General features: G+C 41.6%; 2 protein-coding genes across 3 annotated transcripts in view; both read left to right on the top strand.

Annotated features, from left to right (window-relative positions):
• Positions 1-20,122, top strand: part of LOC122010152 (SNAP25 homologous protein SNAP33-like) — a 35,274-nt gene extending 15,152 nt beyond the window's left edge. The window contains exons 2-6 of one of the 2 annotated variants that reach the window (XM_042566593.1): positions 17,433-17,846; positions 19,064-19,160; positions 19,265-19,389; positions 19,473-19,570; positions 19,900-20,122. In XM_042566593.1, coding sequence (XP_042422527.1) covers positions 17,448-17,846; positions 19,064-19,160; positions 19,265-19,389; positions 19,473-19,570; positions 19,900-19,999 — 819 coding nt within the window. In that variant the 5' untranslated portion in view covers positions 17,433-17,447 and the 3' untranslated portion in view covers positions 20,000-20,122. Of the gene's footprint in view, positions 1-17,368; positions 17,847-19,063; positions 19,161-19,264; positions 19,390-19,472; positions 19,571-19,899 lie in introns of both variants that reach the window. The other variant, XM_042566585.1, reaches the window with a different exon arrangement.
• An 890-nt stretch (positions 20,123-21,012) lies between these two features.
• LOC122003447 (CLAVATA3/ESR (CLE)-related protein 10-like) lies at positions 21,013-21,279 on the top strand. Its single transcript, XM_042558553.1, has one exon. The coding sequence runs from the start codon at positions 21,013-21,015 to the stop codon at positions 21,277-21,279; it is 267 nt and encodes an 88-aa protein (XP_042414487.1).
• Positions 21,280-23,215: the final 1,936 nt, after the last annotated feature.

The raw sequence follows: 23,215 nt of genomic DNA, 5'->3' as shown, positions 1-23,215 counted from the left end.
TGTATCACAATTGTTGTGGATGATCCACATCCTAGAAGATTATGGGCTTTCATATAAGGGAGTGCAAGTGTTGTGTGATAACATCAGCACAATAAACCTAACAAAAAATCCAGTCCATCATTCAAGGACCAAACATGTTAAAATGCGTCATCACTTCATTTGAGATCACGTAGCTAGGGGAGACATTGCACTCACATATGTTGAGTCAAAGTCAAACTTAGCCGATATTTTCACCAAACCTCTTCCGGAAAATGAATTTGGTCATTTGAGGAGAGAATTGGGAATGTGTTTGGCTCAATAGGTCATTAGGACCACGTCGTGATCAATAAGGACAATTAAAACGATAAGAAAAAAAAAGAAAATTAATTTGGGCAACTTGGGAACATCTCACACAAACTATAAGGTTTAACAAATTATTTTTGTTTGCTAGAAATGGGGTGAGATGCTAGGATCAGCCGAATTATTCAAAATGTATCATGCATCCCTTGAATAATTAGGTTGAAGAGACATAAATTGAGTATGGGGAAGACCATTACATAATTCATGTGTATTTGGTTCCTAGATCTTACTCATATATTCCAACCAAGGAAACTTGGTTGGACCTTTACCTAGAAATTATGTAACTTTGGTTGATAGACTGTTTGATACCTTTGATCGATACTTTTCATGATTTTGATTGAAACTAGGACAAGTCCTTGAAATAATGATAGCAATTTAGTTATATTTTGACAAACTTGAAACTGAACATAACAAGGTCGAAAATTTCAGTTTTCAAGCCTTGAGTTGTATGTTTTTCTAAATGTCTGAAACTTTCGGGCTATAAACAATTTCAGACCATAATCTTTAGGAAATAGTTATGCTTGTAGATTCTTTAGGTTCTAGGTACTGAATTTGGAAGTTTTACTCGAGAAACTTCTACGAATTATCGAACACCTCTACGAATTTAAGTTACTGAAATTACTGGAGAAACTTCAGTATCAGACACTGATCGGTCTACAGCCCGATCAGGAGAAGGTGGATCGGTCTGTCGACCGATCCAAAAATCTCTCCAAACCCTTCTGTTTGTAATTTAATCGGTCCAGGGATCGATCAGGTTCGTTTTGTACGTCAGGAAGCCTACTGATCGGTCTACAGACCGATCAGGAGTTCCCTGATCGGTCCGGGGATCGATCAGGTCAGTCTGGTACACAGAGTAGCCCAGACCGATCAGGAGGTTTCCTGATCGGTCCAAAGACCGATCAGGAGGTTCCGTGATCGGATTGGTGACCGATCAAGAAGTTTCTGATATCTCCTGATCGGGCAGCCGTCCGATCACTTCAACACCTGGACCCTAGCCGATCTCTCTTAAATCTTCCCGATCCTTTCTCTTCTCCTTTCACGCTGAAGCCCTAGCCGACACTTTCCTACACCTCAACTCTTCTCTTCTCTTTGCACGCCGAAGCCCTAGCCAAAGCCCTAGCCAAAAGATACTTCAATGGCACCAAGGTAACTCCATACTTCCCTAGAACTACTCACCTTGGCATTTTAGTTTCATTTCTCACCGTATCTGTGCATTTTGTTTTGGCTTTCGGTTGTTGGTGGCTCCGGTGCTCACTTATTTGCCCCATTGTATCACATTGTTAAACCTTAGGAAGAAACAAGTGGGTGAAGGAACCTCTAAGTCGCCTGAGAAGTCTAAGACTAAGGCTCCCTCCTGACCTCAACCATCTGTCTCCGGGAGATTCCCAAACCACCATTTTGAACCAGCCTTTAAACAACGGAACTTCAAATTGCTCCCTTGTAGGTCTGTGGATCGAAAATTCATGGACAAATTTTGTCCATCTGTGTCAGAAATCATTGCCTATTACAAACTTGATTCACTTGTCTATTTAGAACGAGATATCAATTATGACTTAGTATCTGAGTTTTATAACAATCTTCATCAAACTAATGATGTAAGTTATAGAACAAAAGTTGCTAAGCAGACTCTTGATTTCAGTTTCTCAGTCTTCTTTGATTATCTAGCTTGCCGTAGGTGTTCAGGAAATGTCTTTTCCATATATCCTGACTTACCAGACCCCTTATCTTCACCCTTTGATGTCTCATCTGACTCCATTTATGAGTATTTCTTCGGACATCCTAGACTGGGTGGGCTAGATGAATTAGATGTTGATTTTCCTACTTTTGCAGCCTTGAGATTATCTGCCCCAGATTACATTCTCTTTAAGATTGTCACAAACTGCCTTATGTCAATCACATCTAAACCCTTGTCTGAGATCCGACCATATCATTGCCTGATGCTTTATGGATTGCGTCGGCGTCTCGACTTTGACATCATGTCTAGCATCTATTCTTCGATCATCTCCTATAGTGAGCCAAACAGCTTCACTGTTTATATGCCTTATGGGCATATAATTACAGATTGGCTCGAGACCCTTCAGATTGATGTCTCCAAGGGTAGAATAGTCAAAATGGTCAGGCAAGACTGCAGACTTGGGAAACGGGCATTTTCCAAGTCTGGCATCATAGGACAGAATGGGGAGGTTCGGTGGAAGGATGGGAGAGCACTAGGTGAGTTACCACGGACACCTCCACGACAGGTTGCGGCTGTTCCTGTTGCTGCACCTCCTGCTGTTGCTGCTGACGATGGAGAGGTAGATCCTGATCTGCGCTGGCAGATCGCCGAGCTGGAGAGCCGCATTGATCAGCACGATGAGCTACTGGTTGCTGAGCTCCACGGGCTGCGCGTTCGGATTGACCAATGCTACGATGATCTACGCAGTCAGCAGTTGGCGACACATCAGGCGATTATGGGATGGATGGCCAGATACCCACCTCCGCAGTATTTCCCGGGCTATCCATCCTCGAGCAGCGGCATGCCACCTCAGGGACCCACTCCTCCAGCTGATGATGCTGATGCTCCTCATGATGAGGAGGTTGATTAGTACACATTGTTCTATGCTGTCATTTTGATTATCTATGTTTTGGATGTTGTTTGTTGGATACTTATGTCTGACCTGGATACTTGCTGATTTCATATATTTATGCTGCTCATGTTCTTGTTTTTCTTTATGTTTCACTTCCTATTGGCTATTAATATGCTGTTCATATGCCATGTTTTGTATGTCTCTTATTTCTTTATCACTGTCTTATAATACACTTAGAGGGCATTCTAGGTGGATTAAGAAAAAGACAGTATGGGTTAAGGGGGAGTCCTTTAACGTTTTCTTACCTAATTCGCACCTTTTCAGTGTTTGACAAAGGGGGAGAAGATAACTAAGTTTAGAGATAAATGAAAGTTTGGCTTTAGGGGGAGGATCTTGATTCTCCTATCCTTGTAATATGAGGTTTGTCTTAAGGGGAGGATCTTGATTCCCCTAAAATTAGGAAAATATGAACATTTCTGATCTAAACTTAAATCGTGTTGTCAAACAACAAAGGGAGATTGTTGTCTGATCGACTTTGTTGTTTTGATGTTGACACCGATTTAAGTTTGTATCGATATTAATTAAACTTCGGTGATTAATGATCAAGGTTGATCATGTGGAGAGGAAAGTCCAAGTACGGATACTTGGCATGCCGGAGAGGGCTCGGTGCTCGTTCTCGGACTAGGTTAGAGAGGCTCGGCGGCTTGTTCTCGAGACTAGGTCGAGAGAGGGCTCGTGGCTCGTTCTCGACCGGGCGTGGAAGTCGGAGAGGCTCGGTAGCTTGTTCTCTAGATTAGGTCGAGAGAGGTTCGGTGGCTCGTTCTGGACGGGACCAATCGGAGAGGGCTCGGCACTCGTTCTCGGACTAGGTCGAGAGAGGGCTCGGTAGCTCGTTCTCGACCGGGCGTGGAAGTCGGAGAGGGCTCGGTAGCTTGTTCTCGGACCAGGTCGAGAGGGCTCGGTAGCTCGTTCTGGGACGGACGAAGTCGAGAAGGCTCGGCTCGTTCTCGGACTAGATCGAGAGGGGCTCGGTGCTCGTTCTCGACCGGACGTGGAAGTCGGAGAGGGCTCGGTAGCTTGTTCTCAGACTAGGTCGAGAGAGGCTCGGTGGCTCGTTCTGGACGAAGGCGTTAGGGTTTAGGGGTGGGAAGCTCTAAAACCAACGAGAGGCATTGGATCGGTGCATTGGCCGATCTAGTGATCTTTGGTATGCGGATCGGTCGTCGACCGATCGGTGATCTATAGTTATCGATCGGTCTCGTGACCATCGGTAACCACGCGGCTACGTAGGTTATTTGATCGGTATAACCGATCGATGAAGCGATGTGATTGAACAATAGGGATCGATGCGTGGACCGATCCACCTATAAACTGATCGGTCCAGAACCGATCAATATCATCGGTCGATCGGGATGTGTCCCGATCGGTCGAACTATGGATCGGTCTGTTGACCGATCCACAACGATGTCATTTGTCTTCTGCTGTTTCTATGCGATTTCTGATTCATCTGATCTAACCATCTGTTGTAAGCTTTTTGAGTTACAGGTTGCAGGTGTCGTGCCAATGCTTAAATTCAAATTAAGCTCCATCAGAAGAATAAGACCAAGTGCTCTTTCTGCTGTGTTTCGCTGCAAATGGTGTAATTGGAGCGTCAACGTTCACTGGCTGCGATTAGTTGGCAACAGCTTGACTCTTGCTTATTGGTTCGAGCTCAGAGACACCAGTGAAGACCATGGATGGTATTGGTGTGAGTTCAGAGAACCAGATGAGGAGGAAGAGTGATTGGCGACGCCTGAGTTAGTCGCAGTGATTCGATACAGGTGACAGTGATTCGGCTCTGGCTGAAGACAGTGAGAAAGCAGAGGAATAAGAAAAAGGAAGAAGAGAGGTTTGAGTGAGGATTTTCAAAAACTCTCTGTCGATCAAGCAAGAGTGCTGTGTTTTTGAGCTCTTGGCTGAGGAACTTCTTCTGTCTTTGCGCTTTGCTTTCATCGTGGCTGTAAGTTTATTGTTCATTCCTTTTAGCCACTAAACTTTGTAAGTCTTGTGCTTCATTTCAAATCTTTTCTGAGACTTTGTGGAGAGGTTACTCCACCGAGAAGGAGAAATACTTAGCCGAAATCTGTCCGGGGTGTGATCTACCGAAAGATCAAGGGATCGTCCACCTTACGGATACGCCGAGGAGTAGGGGCAAGTTATCCCCGAACCTCGTACATCCTTGTTGTGTTAGTGGTGGGTTGTTTCTTTTCCTTGCATCAGTTTTCCTTTTGCTTATTTCTGCTGTGCTAACAAACTTTTGTGAGGAGATTAATTAAGTTTTAGAGTAGGCTATTCACACCCCCCCCCCCCTCTCTAGCCATCCGAAGGTCCTAACAAGTGGTATCAGAGCGAGACGCTCTTCATCCGGATTAACACCCTAAAGAGCAAGAAGATGGCTATGAAGAAAGGTTTTAGCACCAATCGTCCACCCTACTTCGACGGAGCGGACTTCCAATATTGGAAGAGCCGTATGGAGTATTATCTCAAGACCGACATCTCCATGTGGTTCTCGGTCAAGGAAGGGTTCACACCCCCGAAGGACGAAGAAGGTAAGGAACTAGAGTCGTCAAGGTGGTCCGCCGAGCAAAATCGCAAAGGACAAGCCGATGCCAAGGCGATGGTCACTCTACAATGTGGGATAGCCAAAGATCAACTTGTCAAGGTAGGTCCATTTGTGAGCGCAAAAGATTTGTGGAACAAGCTCATCGAGCTCCAAGAAGGAACCCGAGACTCTCGGATCGCCAAGAGAGACTTGTTCCTAAACCAACTACAAAATCTCACCATGAAGGAGAACGAAACGGTAAGTGAACTACACGGAAGGTTCAAAGAGATCATCAATGGTCTTCATTCCGTAGATGAACGTGTAGAGAATCGCGATCTTGTAAGGTACACTCTCAAAGCCTTTCCGAGGAATGCCTTGTGGTCATCTATGGTAGATGCCTACAAGGTCTCCAAGGACCTTTCAATTGTTAAATTAGATGAATTCTTTTGTGAAATGGAACTTCATGAACTTGCTAACAAGGGTCAAAAAGAGAAAGGTATTGCCTTAGTTGCAGGAGAAAAGAGCAAGGATGGAAAAAAAAAAAAAAAAAAAAGAAGAAAAACTTCTTCTTCCTCCTTGCGATCTGAGCTTTGCTGAGCTCTCCATTATTGAAGCTTCGTGTGAGCTTCCCTCGGCTGGGTCTCCAACTGATCAATTGCTGCTGTGGTTGGCATCCGTGAAGTTGCTGCTTCATCAACAGTCGACGAGAAGGCAAGCAAACCAGTGTTTTTACATTCATATTGTTCTTGGCTTCTTGCTGTATTTCTTGTACTCTGATCTTGCTGTTGCAAGAGAAATTGTTGTCAACACGATTTAAGTTTAGATAAGAAATGTTCATATTTCCCTAATTTTAGGGGAATCAAGATCCTCCCCCTAAGACAGATACAACACCATGTAAGGATAGGGGAATCAAGATCCTCCCCCTAAGACAGATACAACACCATGTAAGGATAGGGGAATCAAGATCCTTCCCCTAAAACTAAACTTTCATTTATCTCTAAACTTAGTTATCTTCTCCCCCTTTGTCAAAGACCAAAAAGGTGCGAATTAGGTAAGAAAACGTTAAAAGACTCCCCCTTAATCCATACTGTCTTTTTCTTAATCCACCTAGAATGCCCTCTAAGTGTATTATAAGACAGTGATAAAGAAATAAGAGACATACAAGACATGACATATGAACAACATATTAATAGCCAATAGGAAGTGAAACATAAAGAAAAACAAGAAAATGAGCAGCATAAATATATGAAATCAGCAAGTATCCAGGTCAGACATAAGTATCCAACAAACAACATCCAAAACATAGATAATCAAAAAGACAGCATAGAACAATGTGTACCAATCAACCTCCTCATCATGAGGAGCATCAGCATCATCAGTTGGAGGAGTGGGTCCCTGAGGTGGCATGCCGCTGCTCGAGGATGGATAGCCCGGAAATACTGCGGAGGTGGGTATCTGGCCATCCATCCCATAATCGCCTGATGTGTCGCCAACTGCTGACTGCGTAGATCATCGTAGCGGTCGATCGAGCGCGGCCGTGGAGCTCGAGAACTCGTCGTCTTGATCAATGCGGCTCTCCGGCTGGCGATCTGCCGGTAGCGATCGGGATCTGCCGGATCGGGATCGCCTCTCCATCGTCAGCGGCGGGAGGAGCGAGAACAACCGTAACTTTGTCGTGGAGGTGCCGTGGTAACTCACCTAGTGCTCTCCCATCCTTCCAATCCCCATTCTGTCCTATGATGCCGGACTTGGAAAATGCCCGTTTCCCAAGTCTGCAGTCATCTGACCATCTTGACTATTCTACCCTTGGAGACATCAATCTAAAGGGTCTCGAGCCAATCTATAATTATATGCCCATAAGGCATATAAACAGTGAAGTTGTTTGGCTCACTATAGGAGATGATCGAAGAATAGATGCTAGGCGAGATGTCAAAGTCGGGCCAAGCGTAATCCATAATGCATCGAGCAATGATATGGTGGATCTCGGACAAGGGTTTAGATGTGATTGTGGAAGCGGTTTGTGACAATCTTAAAGAGAATGTAATCAGGAGATAATCTCAAGGCTGCAAAAGTAGGAAAATCAACATCTAATTCATCTAGCCCACCTAGGATGTCCGAAAAATACTCATAAATGGAGTCGATGAGACATCGAAGGGTGAAGATAAAGTGCAGTAAGTCGGGATATATGGAAAGACATTTCTGAACACTACGACAAGCTAGATAATCGAAAGAAGGCGAGAACTGAAATCAAGAGTGCAGCAACTTTTGTTTTATAACTTACATCATTAGTTTGATGAAGATTGTTATAAAACTCAGATACTAAGTCATAATTGATATCTCGTTCTAAATAGACAAGTGAATCAAGTTTGTAATAGGCAATGATTTCTGACATAGATGGACAAAATTTGTCCATGAATTTTCGATCCACAGACCTACAGGGGAGCAATTTGAAGTTTCGTTGTTTATAGGCTTGTTCAAAATGGTGGTTTGGGAATCTCCCGGAGACAGATGGTTGAGGTCGGGAGGGAGCCTTAGTCTTAGACTTCTCAGGTGATTTAGAGGTTCCTTCACCCACTTGTTTTTTCCTAAGGTTTAACAATGTGATACAATGAGGCAAATAAGTGAGCACCGGAGCCACCAACAACCGAAAGCCAAAACAAAATGCACAGATACGGTGAGAAATGAAACTGAAATGCCAAGATGAGTAGTTCTAGGGAAGTATGGAGTTACCTTGGTGCCATTGAAGTATCTTTTGGCTAGGGCTTTGGCTAGGGCTTCGGCGTGCAAAGAGAAGAGAAGAGTTGAGGTGTAGGAAAGTGTCGGCTAGGGCTTCAGCGTGAAAGGAGAAGAGAAAGGATCGGAAAGATTTAAGAGAGATCAGCTAGGGTCCAGGTGTTGAAGTGATCGGACGGCTGTCCGATCAGGAGATATTAGAAACTTCCTGATCAGTCACCAGTCCGATCAAGGAACCTCCTGATCGGTCTCTGGACCGATAAGGAAACCTCCTGATCGGTCTGGGCTACTCTGCATACCAGCCTGACCTGATCGGTCCCCGGACCGATCAGGGAACTCCTGATCGGTCTGTAGACCGATCAGTAGGCTTCCTGGCGTACAAAACGAACATGATCGGTCCCTGGACCGATCAGATTACAAACAGAAGGGTCTGGAGAGATTTTTGGATCGGTCGACAGACCGATCCACCTTCTCCTGATCGGGCTGTAGACCAATCAGTGTCTGATACTGAAGTTTCTCCAGTAATTTCAGTAACTGAAATTCGTAGAGGTGTTCGATAATTCGTAGAAGTTTCTCCAGTAAAACTTCTAAATTCAGTACCTAGAACCTAAAGAATCTACAAGCATAACTATTTCCTAAAGATTATGGTCTGAAATTGTTTATAGCCCGAAAGTTTCAGACATTTAGAAAAATAGACAACTCAAGGCTTGAAAACTGAAATTTTCGACCTTGTTATGTTCAGTTTCAAGTTTGTCAAAATATAACCAAATTGCTATCATTATTTTAAGGACTTGTCCTAGTTTCAATCAAAATCATGAAAAGTATCGATCAAAGGTATCAAACAGTCTATCAACCAAAGTTACATAATTTCTAGGTAAAGGTCCAACCAAGTTTCCTTGGTTGGAATATATGAGTAAGATCTAGGAACCAAATACACATGAATTATGTAATGGTCTTCCCCATACTCAATTTATGTCTTTTCAACCTAATTATTCAAGGGATGCATGATACATTTTGAATAATTCAGCTGATCCTAGCATCTCACCCCATTTCTAGCAAACAAAAATAATTTGTTAAACCTTATAGTTTGTGTGAGATGTTCCCAAGTTGCCCAAATTAATTTCCTTTTTTTTTCTTATCGTTTTAATTGTCCTTATTGATCACGACGTGGTCCTAATGACCTATTAAGCCAAACACATTCCCAATTCTCTCCTCAAATGACTAAATTCATTTTCCGGAAGAGGTTTGGTGAAAATATCAGCTAGGTTTGACTTTGACTCAACATATGTGAGTGCAATGTCTCCCCTAGCTACGTGATCTCTAATGAAGTGATAACGCACTTCAATATGTTTGGTCCTTGAATGATGGACTGGATTTTTTGTTAGGTTTATTGTGCTGATGTTATCACACAACACTTGCACTCCCTTATATGAAAGCCCATAATCTTCTAGGGTGTGGATCATCCACAACAATTGTGATACACTCTCTCCCATGGCAATGTATTCAACCTCGGTTGTGGAGAGAGCAACGCAATGTTGCTTCCGACTTGACCAACTAACCAATGATGAACCTAAAAATTGGCAACCCCCACTAGTGCTTTTCCGAATTTGCACCGAGCATAATCGGAGTCGGTATAACCTATCAAATCAAAAGACTCGATACGTACTAGAGACCTACTCTAATTGTGCCCTTAAGGTATCTCGAATTCTCTTAACTGCGATTAAATGAGATTCCTTGCACATACTTGATATCTAGCGCATGCCCACAAAGTATGTCGGTCGACTAGGTGAGATATGAAGACTACCGATCATGCTTCTATATTGCGTTAGATCAGTGGTTTTCCATTCTCATCATTGTCAAGGCGGTGTTTGCGCCATTGGAGTGGATACTTCCTAGAGTCACTCATTTGAATTTCTTGAGCATCTCTTGAGTGTATTTTGTTTGATGGACATAAATGCCATCTCGAGTTTGTTTGATTTCAAATCCAAGGAAGAATGTCAATTCTCCCACCAGACTCATCTCAAACTCACTTTCCATGTGAGTGATAAATTCATTCAAATAGTCCTTATTATTTGAGCCACAAATTATGTCATCGACATACACCTGGGCTACAAATATGTTTTCACCATCTCTACGCAGAAATAGTGTTGGGTCTATTTGACCTCTTACAAAACCCTTTTCTAGTAAGTAAGTTGACAACCTTTCGTACCATGCTCGAGGTGTTTGTTTAAGCCCATAAAGAGCTTTCTTGAGCTTGTACACGTGGTTTGGAGCTTCGGTATTCACAAACCCCGGTGGTTGTTCAACATAGACCTCTTCTTTAATGAAACCATTTAAGAAGGCTGATTTAACGTCCATTTGATAGAGCTTGAAGCCTCTATGTGTAGCAAAAGCTAGCATTAAACGAATGGACTCTAATCGAGCCACGGGAGCATAAGTCTCATCATAATCGAGGCCTTCGACTTGACTATAGCCCTTGGCTACAAGTCTTGCCTTGTTTCTTACGACTTCTCCCTTTTGGTTTAACTTATTTTTGAAGACCCATTTGGTTCCAATAATGGTGGTCTTCTTAGGTCTAGGAACTAAGTCGCACACTTGGCTCCTTTCAAATTGACCTAACTCATCTTGCATAGCTATGATCCAATCAGGATCGTGCAATGCCTCATCAACTAATTTTGGTTAGATTTCTGAGATCAAGGCGACCTCATTAGACTCATTTCTAAAGAATGATCTAGTCCTAACCCCTTGTTGAATGTCTCCCACAATCTGGTCTTGGGGATGACTAGAGGCTATCCTAGATTGCCTTGGTGTTGGCGGTGTCTCATGAGTGGTCTCACTAGACACAGGCAAGGGCTCAGTATCAGGCAGAGGATCAGACTGAGCCCTCTCTTGCCTTTGCTCATCATCATCGGAGTCAATTTCGACTCTTTCTATGTTTTGATCATTTAAACTTAGATTTCTAAGTTCAAATTGAATTTCTCCTACATCCCTTGATTGATCATTTGATTTAGGAATTTCTTCAAAGGCTACATTCAATCAATTTAGTCCTATTGTTGTAGACTCGATAGGCTTTGCTGATGAGAGAGTACCTGACTAGTATCCCTTCGTCAGCCTTAGCCGTGAACTTTCCAAGATGATCCTTGGTGTTCAAGATAAACACCTTACAACCAAACACCCTAAGATGTTTAATTGTAGGGGGTTTCCCAAACCAAAGTTCATGGAGAGTCTTTCCTAAAAATCTATGTATCAAGACTCGGTTTTGCACATAGCAAGCGGTATTTACAGCTTCAGCCCATAAGTAGCTCGGTAGTGAGTACTCATTGAGCATGCTTCGTGCAGCCTCTTGCAAGACTCAGTTCTTTCTCTCCACAACCCCATTTTGTTATGGGGTCCTTGGAGTAGAGAACTCATGCCTATATCCTTTTTCTTGACAAAATTCTAAAAATCTATGGTTTTGAAATTCTCCACCATGATCACTTCTAATTGTTTTAATTGTTGTTGATTTTTCATTTTCAGTTCTTCTACAAAAAGAAACAAAAACATCTATGGTTTGATCCTTATTTTTCAAAAAGAAAGTCCATGTATATCTAGTAAAATCATCAATAATCACTAAGCAGTATCTACTTCCATTCAATGAAATAACATTACTACAATCAAACAAATCCATATGCAATAAATCTAAAGCAGTAGATGTACTTACAACGCTTTTACCTTTATGAGACGCTTTTGTTTGCTTACCCTTTTGACATGCATCACATAATTTTGTCTTTTGGTACTTGATGCTTGGTAAGTCTCGCACTAATCCTTTGTTGGCCAGCTTTCGAATATTCTTCATGTTTACGTGGGCCAACCTCCTATGCCACAGCCATGATTCTTCTTCTTTTGACATGAAACACTTAGCAGAGGCATTAGTAGCACTTTTAAAAAATACTTGATAAATGTTATCTACCCTTGTGCCTACTAGTACCGTGTCAATGTGTTTGACCATACATTGACTTGAATGAAACTCAATTGTGTAACCCGTATCACACAATTGGCTGACACTTAGGAGATTAAAGGTCATCCCCTTGACTAGAAGGACATTTTTGATTTGGAGACATTCGGATATATGAATATCTCCAACTCCTATAACCTTAAGGCTACCATTATTACCAAAGGACACATTACCTCTATTTTTGTTTTGAAGGGTAGTAAAGAGTGACTTGTCCCCGGTCATGTGCTTGGAGCATCCACTATCAACAAACCAAATTGATAGATGCTCCCCCTTGACAAATGCCTACAAGACACGAAAGATAGATGTTTTAGGTACCCAAATCTTGGGACCTAATGCATCTACAATGAAAGACCTAGGAACCCATGCCTTGGTCACACCCTTCCTAGTCTCATGAACCCTAGAAGCATGTGATCTATGAAATTGGGTTCTAGACACTAGGGAAATGAAATTAGACTCCTTAGGTTGATATCTTAACCCAGCCTTGTTGTAGACAGCCCTTTGGGCATTTAGAATCATATCTAAGGTCTTAGAGCTAGTTGAGAATTTCTCAAGCATTTTCTTGAGTTTCTCAACTTCACTCTTTAAGGCTTTGTTTTCATTCTCAAGAAGCTCTTGATGTAGGTCATTAACCTCATCTTCCCTAAGAGTCTTCAAGTGTTCTACTTCATCTTTTAATGATTTGATTTCAGTTTTTGATTTCTTAAGCAAAGTAGATAAATGTGCAATAGTTTTATAGCATTTTTCTAAGTGAGGAGAAGTTACATCTTCATCATCCGAAGATGATGAAGCCGCGGCTGATGTATCACTTCCGGAATCCGATTCCTCCCTTGCCATGTGCTTTTCTCCTTCTTCTCTTCCTCCGATGAGCTTGAGGAGGATTCATCCCAAGTAGCTTTGAGAGCTTTCTTCTTCTTGGCCCTTTCCTCCTTCTTCTTGAGTTTTGGACACTCGCTCCGATAGTGTCCTTTCTTGCTACACTCATAACACGTAACATTAGTCTTATCAACATTTTGATCAATAGACTTACCTTTCCCTTTGTATCTCCGGCTCCTTCTCATGATTCTCCTTACGAAGTTGGCCATCTCGCTTGATGATGATCCATCTTCATCATCGGACTCGGAGGAGGATGAGGATGTAGGAATCTCTTTCTCCTTCTTCTTTTCTTTCTTCTTTCTTCCATCCTTGCTCTTTTCTCCTGCAACTAAGGCAATACCTTTCTCTTTTTAACCCTTGTTAGCAAGTTCATGAAGTTCCATTTCACAAAAGAATTCATCTAATTTAACAATTGAAAGGTCCTTGGAGACCTTGTAGGCATCTACCATAGATGACCACAAGGCATTCCTCGGAAAGGCTTTGAGAGCGTACCTTACAAGATCATGATTCTCTACGCGTTCATCTACGGAATGAAGACCATTGATGATCTCTTTGAACCTTCCGTGTAGTTCACTTACCGTTTCGTTCTCCTTCATGGTGAGATTTTGTAGTTGGTTTAGGAACAAGTCTCTCTTGGCGATCCGAGAGTCTCGGGTTCCTTCTTGGAGCTCGATGAGCTTGTTCCACAAATCTTTTGCGCTCACAAATGGACCTACCTTGACAAGTTGATCTTTGGCTATCCCACATTGTAGAGTGACCACCGCCTTGGCATCGGCTTGTCCTTTGTGAGTTTGCTCGGCGGACCACCTTGACGACTCTAGTTCCTTACCTTCTTTGTCCTTCGGGGGTGTGAACCCTTCCTTGACCGAGAACCACATGGAGATGTCGGTCTTGAGATAATACTCCATACGGCTCTTCCAATATTGGAAGTCCGCTCCGTCGAAGTAGGGTGGACGATTGGTGCTAAAACTTTCCTTCATAGCCATCTTCTTGCTCTTTAGGGTGTTAATCCGGATGAATAGCGCCTTGCTCTGATACCACTTGTTAAGACCTTCGGATGGCTAGAGAGGGGGGGTGTGAATAGCCTCCTCTAAAAACTCAATTAATCTCCTCACAAAAGTTTGTTAGCACAGCGAAAATAAGCAAAAGGAAAACTGATGCAAGGAAAAGAAACAACCCACCACTAACACAACAAGGATGTACGAGGTTCGGGGATAACTTGCCCCTACTCCTCGGCGTATCCGTAAGGTGGACGATCCCTTGATCTTTCGGTAGATCACACCCTGGACAGATTCCGGCTAAGTATTTCTCCTTCTTGGTGGAGTAACCTCTCCACAAAGTCTCAGAAAAGATTTGAAATGAAGCACAAGACTTACAGAGTTTAGTGGCTAAAAGGAATGAACAATAAACTTACGGCCACGATGAAAGCAAAGCGCAAAGACAGAAGAAGTTCCTCAGCCAAGAGCTCAAAAAAGTATTGTTTTTCCTGTTTTATCACCATGATTATACACCTTCTTCTTCTTCTTATTCTCTGCTCATGGCAGTGACAACTCACGATACACATGTGATCAGCTTTCATCCTGATAACTCGCCTGCCACTCATTTCCTGGTTCTCTGAACTCACACCAATACCATCCATGGTCTTCACTGGTGTCTTTGAGCTCGAACCAATAAGCAAGAGTCAGTTGCTGGTGATCGCGACCGTTGAGCGTTGGCGCTCATTGCACCATTTGCGGTGAAACACGGAAAGAGCACTTGGTCTTATTCTTGATGGAGCTTAATTTGAATTTAAGCATTAGCACGACACTGCACAACTCAAAAGCTTACGGCAGATGGTTAGATCGGATGAATCGAAATCGCGAGAAAGCAGAAGACAACGGCATCGTTGTGGATCGGTCAACGAGGCCGATCCATACTGGACGATCCGGACACATCACGATCGATGCGGGATAATCTTGATGATGCGTGGACCGATCGGCCTATAAATGGATCGGTCCGGGCGGTCCTCTGATTCGAATCACGTCGCTGCGATCGGTCACGGACCGATCGAGATAACCGAAGGCTGCGTGTAGTTCTTGATCGATCGGAGGCGTCGGATAACTAAGGTATCCTGGATCGGTCGACGGTGATCCGGACGACAATATCCTTTGGATCGGTCGATGACCGATCCATGCCTGTTGGTTTTAGAGCTTCTAAACCTAACGTCTTCTGGTCGAGCGAGCTACAGGCCCTCTCCGACTTCCGTCCGGGTCGAGAGGCGAGCTCAGAGCCCTCTTTGACCTAGTCGGAGAACAGTGCCGAGCCCTCTCGGGCCGTCGGTCCGAGAGCAGCTCAGGCCCTCTCGACCTAGTCCGGAGAACAAGCTATCGAGCCCTCTCCGGCTTCCGTCCGGGTCGGGAGGCAGCTCAGGGCCCTCTCGACCTGAGTGCGGAGAACAGTGCCGAGCCCTCTCGGGCTTCGTCCGGTCAGAGAACAAGCTCACAGGCCCTCTCGGCCTGAGTGCGGAGAACAAGCTCAGGGCCCTCTCCGACTTCACGTCCGGGTCGGGAGGCAGGGCCCTCTCGGCCTGAGTGCGAGAGCAGTGCAGGCCCTCTCGGACCTAGTCCGGAGAGCAGCTCTGAGCCCTCTCCGACTTCGCGTGCCAAGTATCCGTACTTGGACTTTTCCTCTCCACATGATCAACCTTGATCATTAATCAGTCTGAGTTTAATTAATATCTGATACAAACTTAAATCAGTGTCAACATCAAAACAACAGCCAGGTCAGACTGTATTAACAAAAAGGACAATCCAAGCTTTTTAGAGAAGAGGAGCCTGAGCGAGTAGAAAAAGAGGCCATCAAAATTATTTTTTCAATACCAAAATTTTATCAATTTCAACTTATTTCATCCATCTTTCTACCCCAACAAAAAACACTACATACCAAAAATTTGGAAAGAAATCGATAAAAATTCCAATCATTATTTTAGGAGTTTATTTAACTCTCCAAATATTGACAAAAATTCAAATAGAGAAAATTCCTGAGTTTGTCCTAATATACAACATACTCAATTTCCATTTCTCGCACAACACCCACATAATTTCCATCATTTTCTATACCCACCACCATATTATCATAATTTTCAAAGTTATCCAAATGTTTTGAGAAGCGATCCTTGAGCTTGCATGAAATATTGGCTACTTTACCAATATTCTAGGGGGCATGTATACAATGGAGCTCGAGGGTCGCTACTCGAAAAATTTGGATAACTTTGGAAATTATGATAATATGGTGGTGGGTATGGAAAGGTTTGGAATTATATGGGTGTTGTGTGGGAAATGGAAATTGAGGATGTTGTAGGATGAATTTGAAAATTTTACCCGCTCGATTTTTTGTCGATATCTAAAGAGTTCAATGAATCCCTAAAATAATGACTAGAATTTTTACTAGCTTTTCTCCAAATTTTTGGTATGTAGTGTTTTTTTGGTAGAAAGATGGATGAAATAAGTTGAAATTGATGAAATTTGGTAATGAAAAAATGATGTATATATAGAAAAAAAATGAGCGTTGCCCAATGTTTCAAAAATTGAATGTTGGCAATGTTCACAACCTTTTGGCAACGTTGGGCAATTGAAAATCAATGCAAATGTTGATAAATATAGAATTTAAAAAATTAAAGAGAAAATTGCAACACAAGTGGGCTTAGGGTTTAGGGTTTAGGGTTTAGAGTCTAAACCCTAAATCCTAAAGCCACCTGCTAGGCATGTGCGCTATGTTGTATAACCCATTTTAATTTTGTTTATAAAAAACAAAAAAAAATAGAAATCACAGGGCAAAACTTGGTCAATTGAAAATCAATGCAAATGTTGGTAAATATAGAATTTAAAAAATTAAAGAGAAAATTACAGCACGGGTAGGCTTAGGGTTTAGAGTTTAGGGTCTAAACCCTAAATCCTAAAGCTCACCTGCTAGGCATGTGCACTATGTTGTATAACCCATTTTAATTTTTTTATAAAAAATACAAAAAAATAGAAATCACGGGGCAAAACTTTTTGCCCGGTGATTTCTAATATCCCAATCTCCACCCTCTTCCAATGGTGAAAATTTGAGATTTAGGGATATTTGAAGAATTATCCTCTTCAAATATTTTCATTGTGGAGGCTCTTAGTTGCTGTTGTACCTAAACTATTTTTTGCTATTAAATTGAAATGATGGGGCTGTCTTTTCCATCTTTTGTCATTATTTTTGGATAATATTCTCAAGAATGTATTATTCGGCTTCTTTTACCCTTGTCACGTGCAGAAGAAAATAAATCATTTCCATTTATTTCTCTCTCCGTACTGAGTTTATCATCCATTGCTATCAGCAAGTCAAAGTTGAGATGGATGCAAGGCAGGTTCTTCTATCAGCCACCAACAAGAAGACAAAACCTGTAATTTCTAGCTCCAGCCCGTTCGATTCTGTTTCTGATTTTGAAGTTGATCAAAGCAGCAAACCTACTACTTCTGCATCCTCGCGTTTGGGATTTTCATCAGGAAATGCCAGATACAGGAATGAATTCCGTGATTCAGGTGGCATTGAGAACCAATCTGTACAAGAACTGGAAAACTATGCTGTATACAAGGCTCAAGAGACTACAAACACCCTAAATGGGTGCCTTAAAATTGCTGAAGAAATGAGAGAAGATGCTTCAAATACTCTTGTAAAGTTGCATCAACAAGGCCAGCAAATTACTAGGACCCACCAAGCTGTTGCAGATATTGAGCACGATCTTAGTAGGGTATGCTACCTTTTTGTTAGTTTTTTTTTCTATTCCCTTTCTGTGTTGAGTTGCAAAGAAATATATTTAATCAAACAAGTTCAATAGACTTAAGTAGAAAAATCCAGGCATCTGTGCTTATCTTACCTATTTTACGACTACTTGTGAGTTAGTCTTTGACGTAGAATCCATCCTTGGCAAAGAGTAATTTGTGCCTAATTTTTATAACTTATAGTAGATGAGCTTTCAATGAATCTATGGCACCATTTTCTGCACCAATTTATTAGAATGTTTGTATTGTCATGATATATCAAGTGGAGTAGCTTGCAAAAAATAGGTACACCATTTTTCTAGTATATTCAGTTGTCTTAGCAGTTCATTAATTGTTAAATTTAACACTGAAGTTGTTTGAAAACTTACTTGTTAGTGGGGACAATTTGTTGGTTTTATTTTCAAAATCAATACCTTTTCAAAAACTTGTGAGATATAAAATTTACTCATGGTTTTGTGAATCAGGGATGAGCAAGAAATCCGATCCAATTGTTACATGATCCAGCTTGATGCATCTAATTTTATATAAATATACATGTATATGGATCTTGGGTTATACATGGATATCTAAATGCCAATTAGCTTGACCAAGCCTAAGTTTAATTTGCTCAAAATTTAATCACATAAATAGTCAATTACCTATTTTGCTATCCTGGGTAATTTACTCTTAAAATTGACATGTACCAGTGAATTCTAATAGTAATGAAATACTTATTTACTCTATTGCATTGTACTACTAGGATTATATATTATATTTTTTGATTCATAACTATAGCACATTAAGTAGGTGTTTGGATATTAATTTATGACATTAGAATGAATTTTTGTTCCATTAATTTTTTTTTTACTTTTGTTGACATTGGAAGTCCTTGATGCTGATTTGAAAATTGATAGCCAATCAGATCTTGTTTGGGTTTGGCCAAATCTACCGTACTTTGTCTTGGATACTATATTGGATTAATTTTCCTTGATCCAAAAGACTGGTCGGATCAAAATTTGGCCGAAACTAGACCCAACCTAACCCACCTTCACCCCTACCGGGAGTAGGATGTGGAAGCAATAATCTTGAGTCACATATGTCTATTTTTGTTCTACCTGTTCCTGATACAGTTTTTTGTATGTAATGTCTTGTGCTGTCATGTTAATTTGGTAGACTATGTTTCTAATTAATGTATGTGTTTCTTTAGGGTGAAAAACTTTTAGGAAGTCTTGGGGGCTTGTTTTCTAAGACGTGGAAGCCAAAGAAAACACACAAAATTAAGGGACCTCTTCCAGTACCCCAAGGTAAAGTGCAACCATTTTTTTGGTCAAACAATTCCCAACAAATCTATTGAAATCCATACATACTGGTTCAACTCTTTCTGAGTTTTTGTCAACAAAATCGGTAGATGATTTTCATACTAAGAGTAGCCACCTGGAGCAGAAGCAGAAATTGGGATTAGCTACTGCTCCACCTCGGTCAGAACCTCGGCATCTTCCCTCGGAACAAGCCTCTCCACTTGAGAAAGTCGAGGTGGATATTGAATCTATTACGTGTCCTATTTAGTTTTTGTTTCACTAAACTACACTACATTCATTCTATGCTTGTTGTGCCAGCATGAGAAGGCAAAGCAAGACGATGTGCTTTCTGATTTAAGCAATTTGTTGGGTGAGCTGAAAAGTATGGCTATTGACATGGGTTCTGAGATTGGGAGGTGGGTTACCTATCATCTGAATGTTCTCTTATCTAATTCATTTTGTTTCTAATAATTACTCAAGATAGATAAATAACATATGGGATATTTTCAACTCTTCAGTTTTGTCATTGGTACCAATTCACACAAATGCTATTTTGTCAAAACCAGATCATGTTTACTAGTTTTTTGTCCTTTGTTTTTTTTCCCGGTCCTATACTAGTTACCCAATTTATATACACGAATAGAAGATGCTCGTCTGATTAAAGAGTATTTCTCTGCATTAGTGTAAAATTAGCTGCTGGTTAATACCAATCATTTAAAATTTTGTTTTGTTTTGGAAATTGCAGCCAAATTGTAGCTTTGGACCGCATGCAGGATGATACGGATGAGATACATGAGAGGGTTAAAGGTGCAAACCAGCGAGGCCGTCGATTGCTCGGGAAATGATTTTTTTTTTTTTCTTGAATACACTTGAAGAGCTTTGCCTTTGTATCATGTTCTTTTCTTTTGACAGTCACAGTTGTATGTGCATCACTGCCACTGTTTGATTCATTTTGCTTCTGTCACAAATTTCTTTAGTCTCATTTACTTAACACCATTTGGTTCAAAACTGAATAAAATCTGCTTAAATGAAGAATAGACCTACTCAAATTTTCAACATTACATTTCTTTACAAGCTATCGCCTACATACCTGCAACCCAAGTTACATGATTCTTTAGTTATAAGAAAAGATGCTAAATGATTGTAATAAAAATAATAACCTTAATGTGACTCAAATGAAGGTCAATTACACTTATTTTGAATGCAACTCCCTTAATTATCTTTCACTTTTTTGTTTAAAAAAACATTTTACCTGCTAAAGTTTCAAATCTGCTTCATTTCACTCTCATGATTTAACATTAATCAATCATGATAAAAAAAAATACAAAATGTTAAAGGAAATTATTTCGAGAACTTAATTAGGAGGTAAGAATAATTGATAACCTTTCAACTTTAAAAGGTGAAGTTGTAGGTTGAAGCCAAATTTCTCCTGCTCTTAAATCTTAATGACAACAAAAGCAAATCATTAATTTTGTTAAAATATTTATATTTTAAATTTCTAGTATCGTGAGTAATTCATGAGTAATTCTGTCTTATAAACCAAGTACATGATCATCATCCATGTGGTAAACACGCCCAAATCTCACATGATCTAAACCGTATTATCAATTACAATTCACGAGTAGGCATCACTCTCACGGTCTCACCTCCGCTTGTGATCTCTATAAATAGCGACTGATAAGAAGACGACCCCATGCACATTAAAACTCTTTGGGACTCATTCATTAATTTGAAAGCGCTCTCTCTCTCTCTCTCTCTCTCTCTCTGTTTCTTTTCCTTGCTTTTTATAACTCCCCTCACTCTGCTCTCCCCTCTTCCCATTTGGCTTCCCCAAATCCCTTACTTCATGGAATCCGCCATGAAGCTGTCTTCGTTCCCCAATTCCCTCGCTCTCATCCTCATCCTACTCACAACTGCCCTCCTCCTGACTCCGGCCGCACGGACTCGCCCTTCCGGACCGTCGGTCGTCCACCTCCACGGCCGCAGCAGCCGCCGCGCCTCCCGGGACGCCGCCTTCCGTCCTCCCCATACGCCACCGCCTCCGGAGCGGGCGGAGGAGATGGACCCCAGATACGGCGTCGAGAAGCGCCTCGTCCCCACCGGCCCAAACCCCCTCCACAACTAGATCGCGGGTAGAGTTAGCAGCCGTAATTGCTGGTTTAGATGAATAACTTCTCGATCGTTTTACTCGTACAGCAGATATATATATATATGGTTGGGTTTAGCTTCGTCCTCTCTTGTTCTTTCTTTCCTTCCTTTCTTTCTTCATGATCTGAAAGAAATCACAATGGAGGATGTCTGCTTAAAGCAAAGATCTTTTTTTTATTTTCTTTGAAGTAGATGCTTGTGTGTCGAAGTGTGAATCATTTTTTTCTGTTTTCTTTATCAGCTTAATTAAATACGATCGATATATATCTATATATGTACAAAATGGAGGTCGTAATTAGTTGGACAGGTGCTTTGTCTGTTCGGGACCTTTCTTTTCAATGCCTCTTAACGCGTTGATGTGTTCCGTCTTCTTACATTGAAACAAGTCGCACAGGAGGATGTCATCTAAAGCCATGAGATTGTTTCTGATAGTACTTACTGCACAGTGGAGGACGGTGGAGGCCACGAGCTTGGTTGGAATTGACTTCATTAAATTTGATGCTCGCGAGGAAGTTAATGTACGCGCTGCAATGCAACGCGCAGTTGTTTTCTTTCCTTCTGGGTCTTGCTTAGTTGGACGCAGTCTTGACAATATGCCGCCTTGATAATAGGGACGACTACGGGTAGATAGATTATCTTTGAGTTCTGTATCACTTAAATTTATACGTATTTGATTCGTACAAAATCATATATATGTAACGAAGAATTTTGAGCAGAGGGTATGAGTTTTGAAAACACAAAAGTGTCGATTGTTGTTCGTTGTATCCGCCGCCAAATTGTTTCATCACTATAGCTTGGAAAACCAATCTTTGCATGTCCAAGTTTGACGATTTAACAAGACGATTCAAGGCTACGAGTAACGAGAGGTCGATCTCCACTTGCCTTGAATGATCCCTAAACTCTAGCATCGATTAAAAACAATTTTTTTTGACTAGTAATTAAATTCATTTAGATTGCCACAGTGTGATCAAATATGATTGATGATCTCCGAAATCGATAAATACAGTGAGTTGGGAGTTGGAATGTGGTTATGTTGTTGACTCGATGAAGACTCCATACTATTCTGTAAAATAAGGAGTGTTAGTGCCGGAACAAAGAAGGAGTTTTCGATATTGATCCTTTGATGCCCAAGTCAGTGCTCAGTCTTGCATAAGTAAATAGTAAACTGTAGCAAATGACGTGTGCAAATAAGAAGCATCGCATACTTCCATTATAGTGTTCATATTGCGTTGTGCATGTGTCCCCTCGGGGCGGTGCGATGGTTAAGACATGGGGTATTGCCACATGAGATCTTGGGGTCGAAACTCGGCGTGACTGAGCATAACCTCCCCCATGTTTTGGCCATTTGCACTAATGGCTAGTAGTCACCCATGATTTACCTCCTCCGTATTGGCCTAGGGACGGATTGGTGGGGGCGCTGGGGGTGAGCGAATCGCCTTTTACCACATATTGCGTTGTGCATGCATCTCAAAGCAATAGCACGTTTCTCAAAACTTTTCTAAGAAAAGAAATGTCATAAAGTACTTCTGATGCTCTTCCTTAAACGAGTCTGTCAATCTCTATGACTTGACAGGCTAGAAGCTTCTAAAGGATAATTTATCGACGGAATATTCTCTATCCTTTCCAACACTTTCAAAAGAGTACGATATGACAGGTAGTTGGGTCCTACCGTAAGCCGACAAAAATCCTCTCAACCTACACATCGCTAGCTTGGCCATACAAAATGCAGCTACCGACCTGTTCTTCACCTGGCTTTCATGTTGTCGAAAAGGCGCACTGTATCCGATCATCCCTTAGGTCTGATCGGCAAGGACGGCGGGCTGGGTAGCTTAGTACTTAGCTCCTAACTTTATCTACAAGTTGCGGAGGACTGTTGATCGAAGGGTTTGGTCGGCCCTTCACGTCCGACCGGT

Source organism: Zingiber officinale, chromosome 1A (genome assembly GCF_018446385.1).
Source record: "Zingiber officinale cultivar Zhangliang chromosome 1A, Zo_v1.1, whole genome shotgun sequence".
NCBI classification, from domain to species: domain Eukaryota; kingdom Viridiplantae; phylum Streptophyta; class Magnoliopsida; order Zingiberales; family Zingiberaceae; genus Zingiber; species Zingiber officinale.
This window is presented reverse-complemented; position numbering and strand designations above follow the sequence as displayed.

Coding starts and splice junctions, on each gene's coding strand:
- LOC122003447 (XM_042558553.1), top strand. CDS start 21,013: ATGAAGCTGTCTTCGTTCCCCAATTCCCTCGCTCTCATCCTCATCCTA.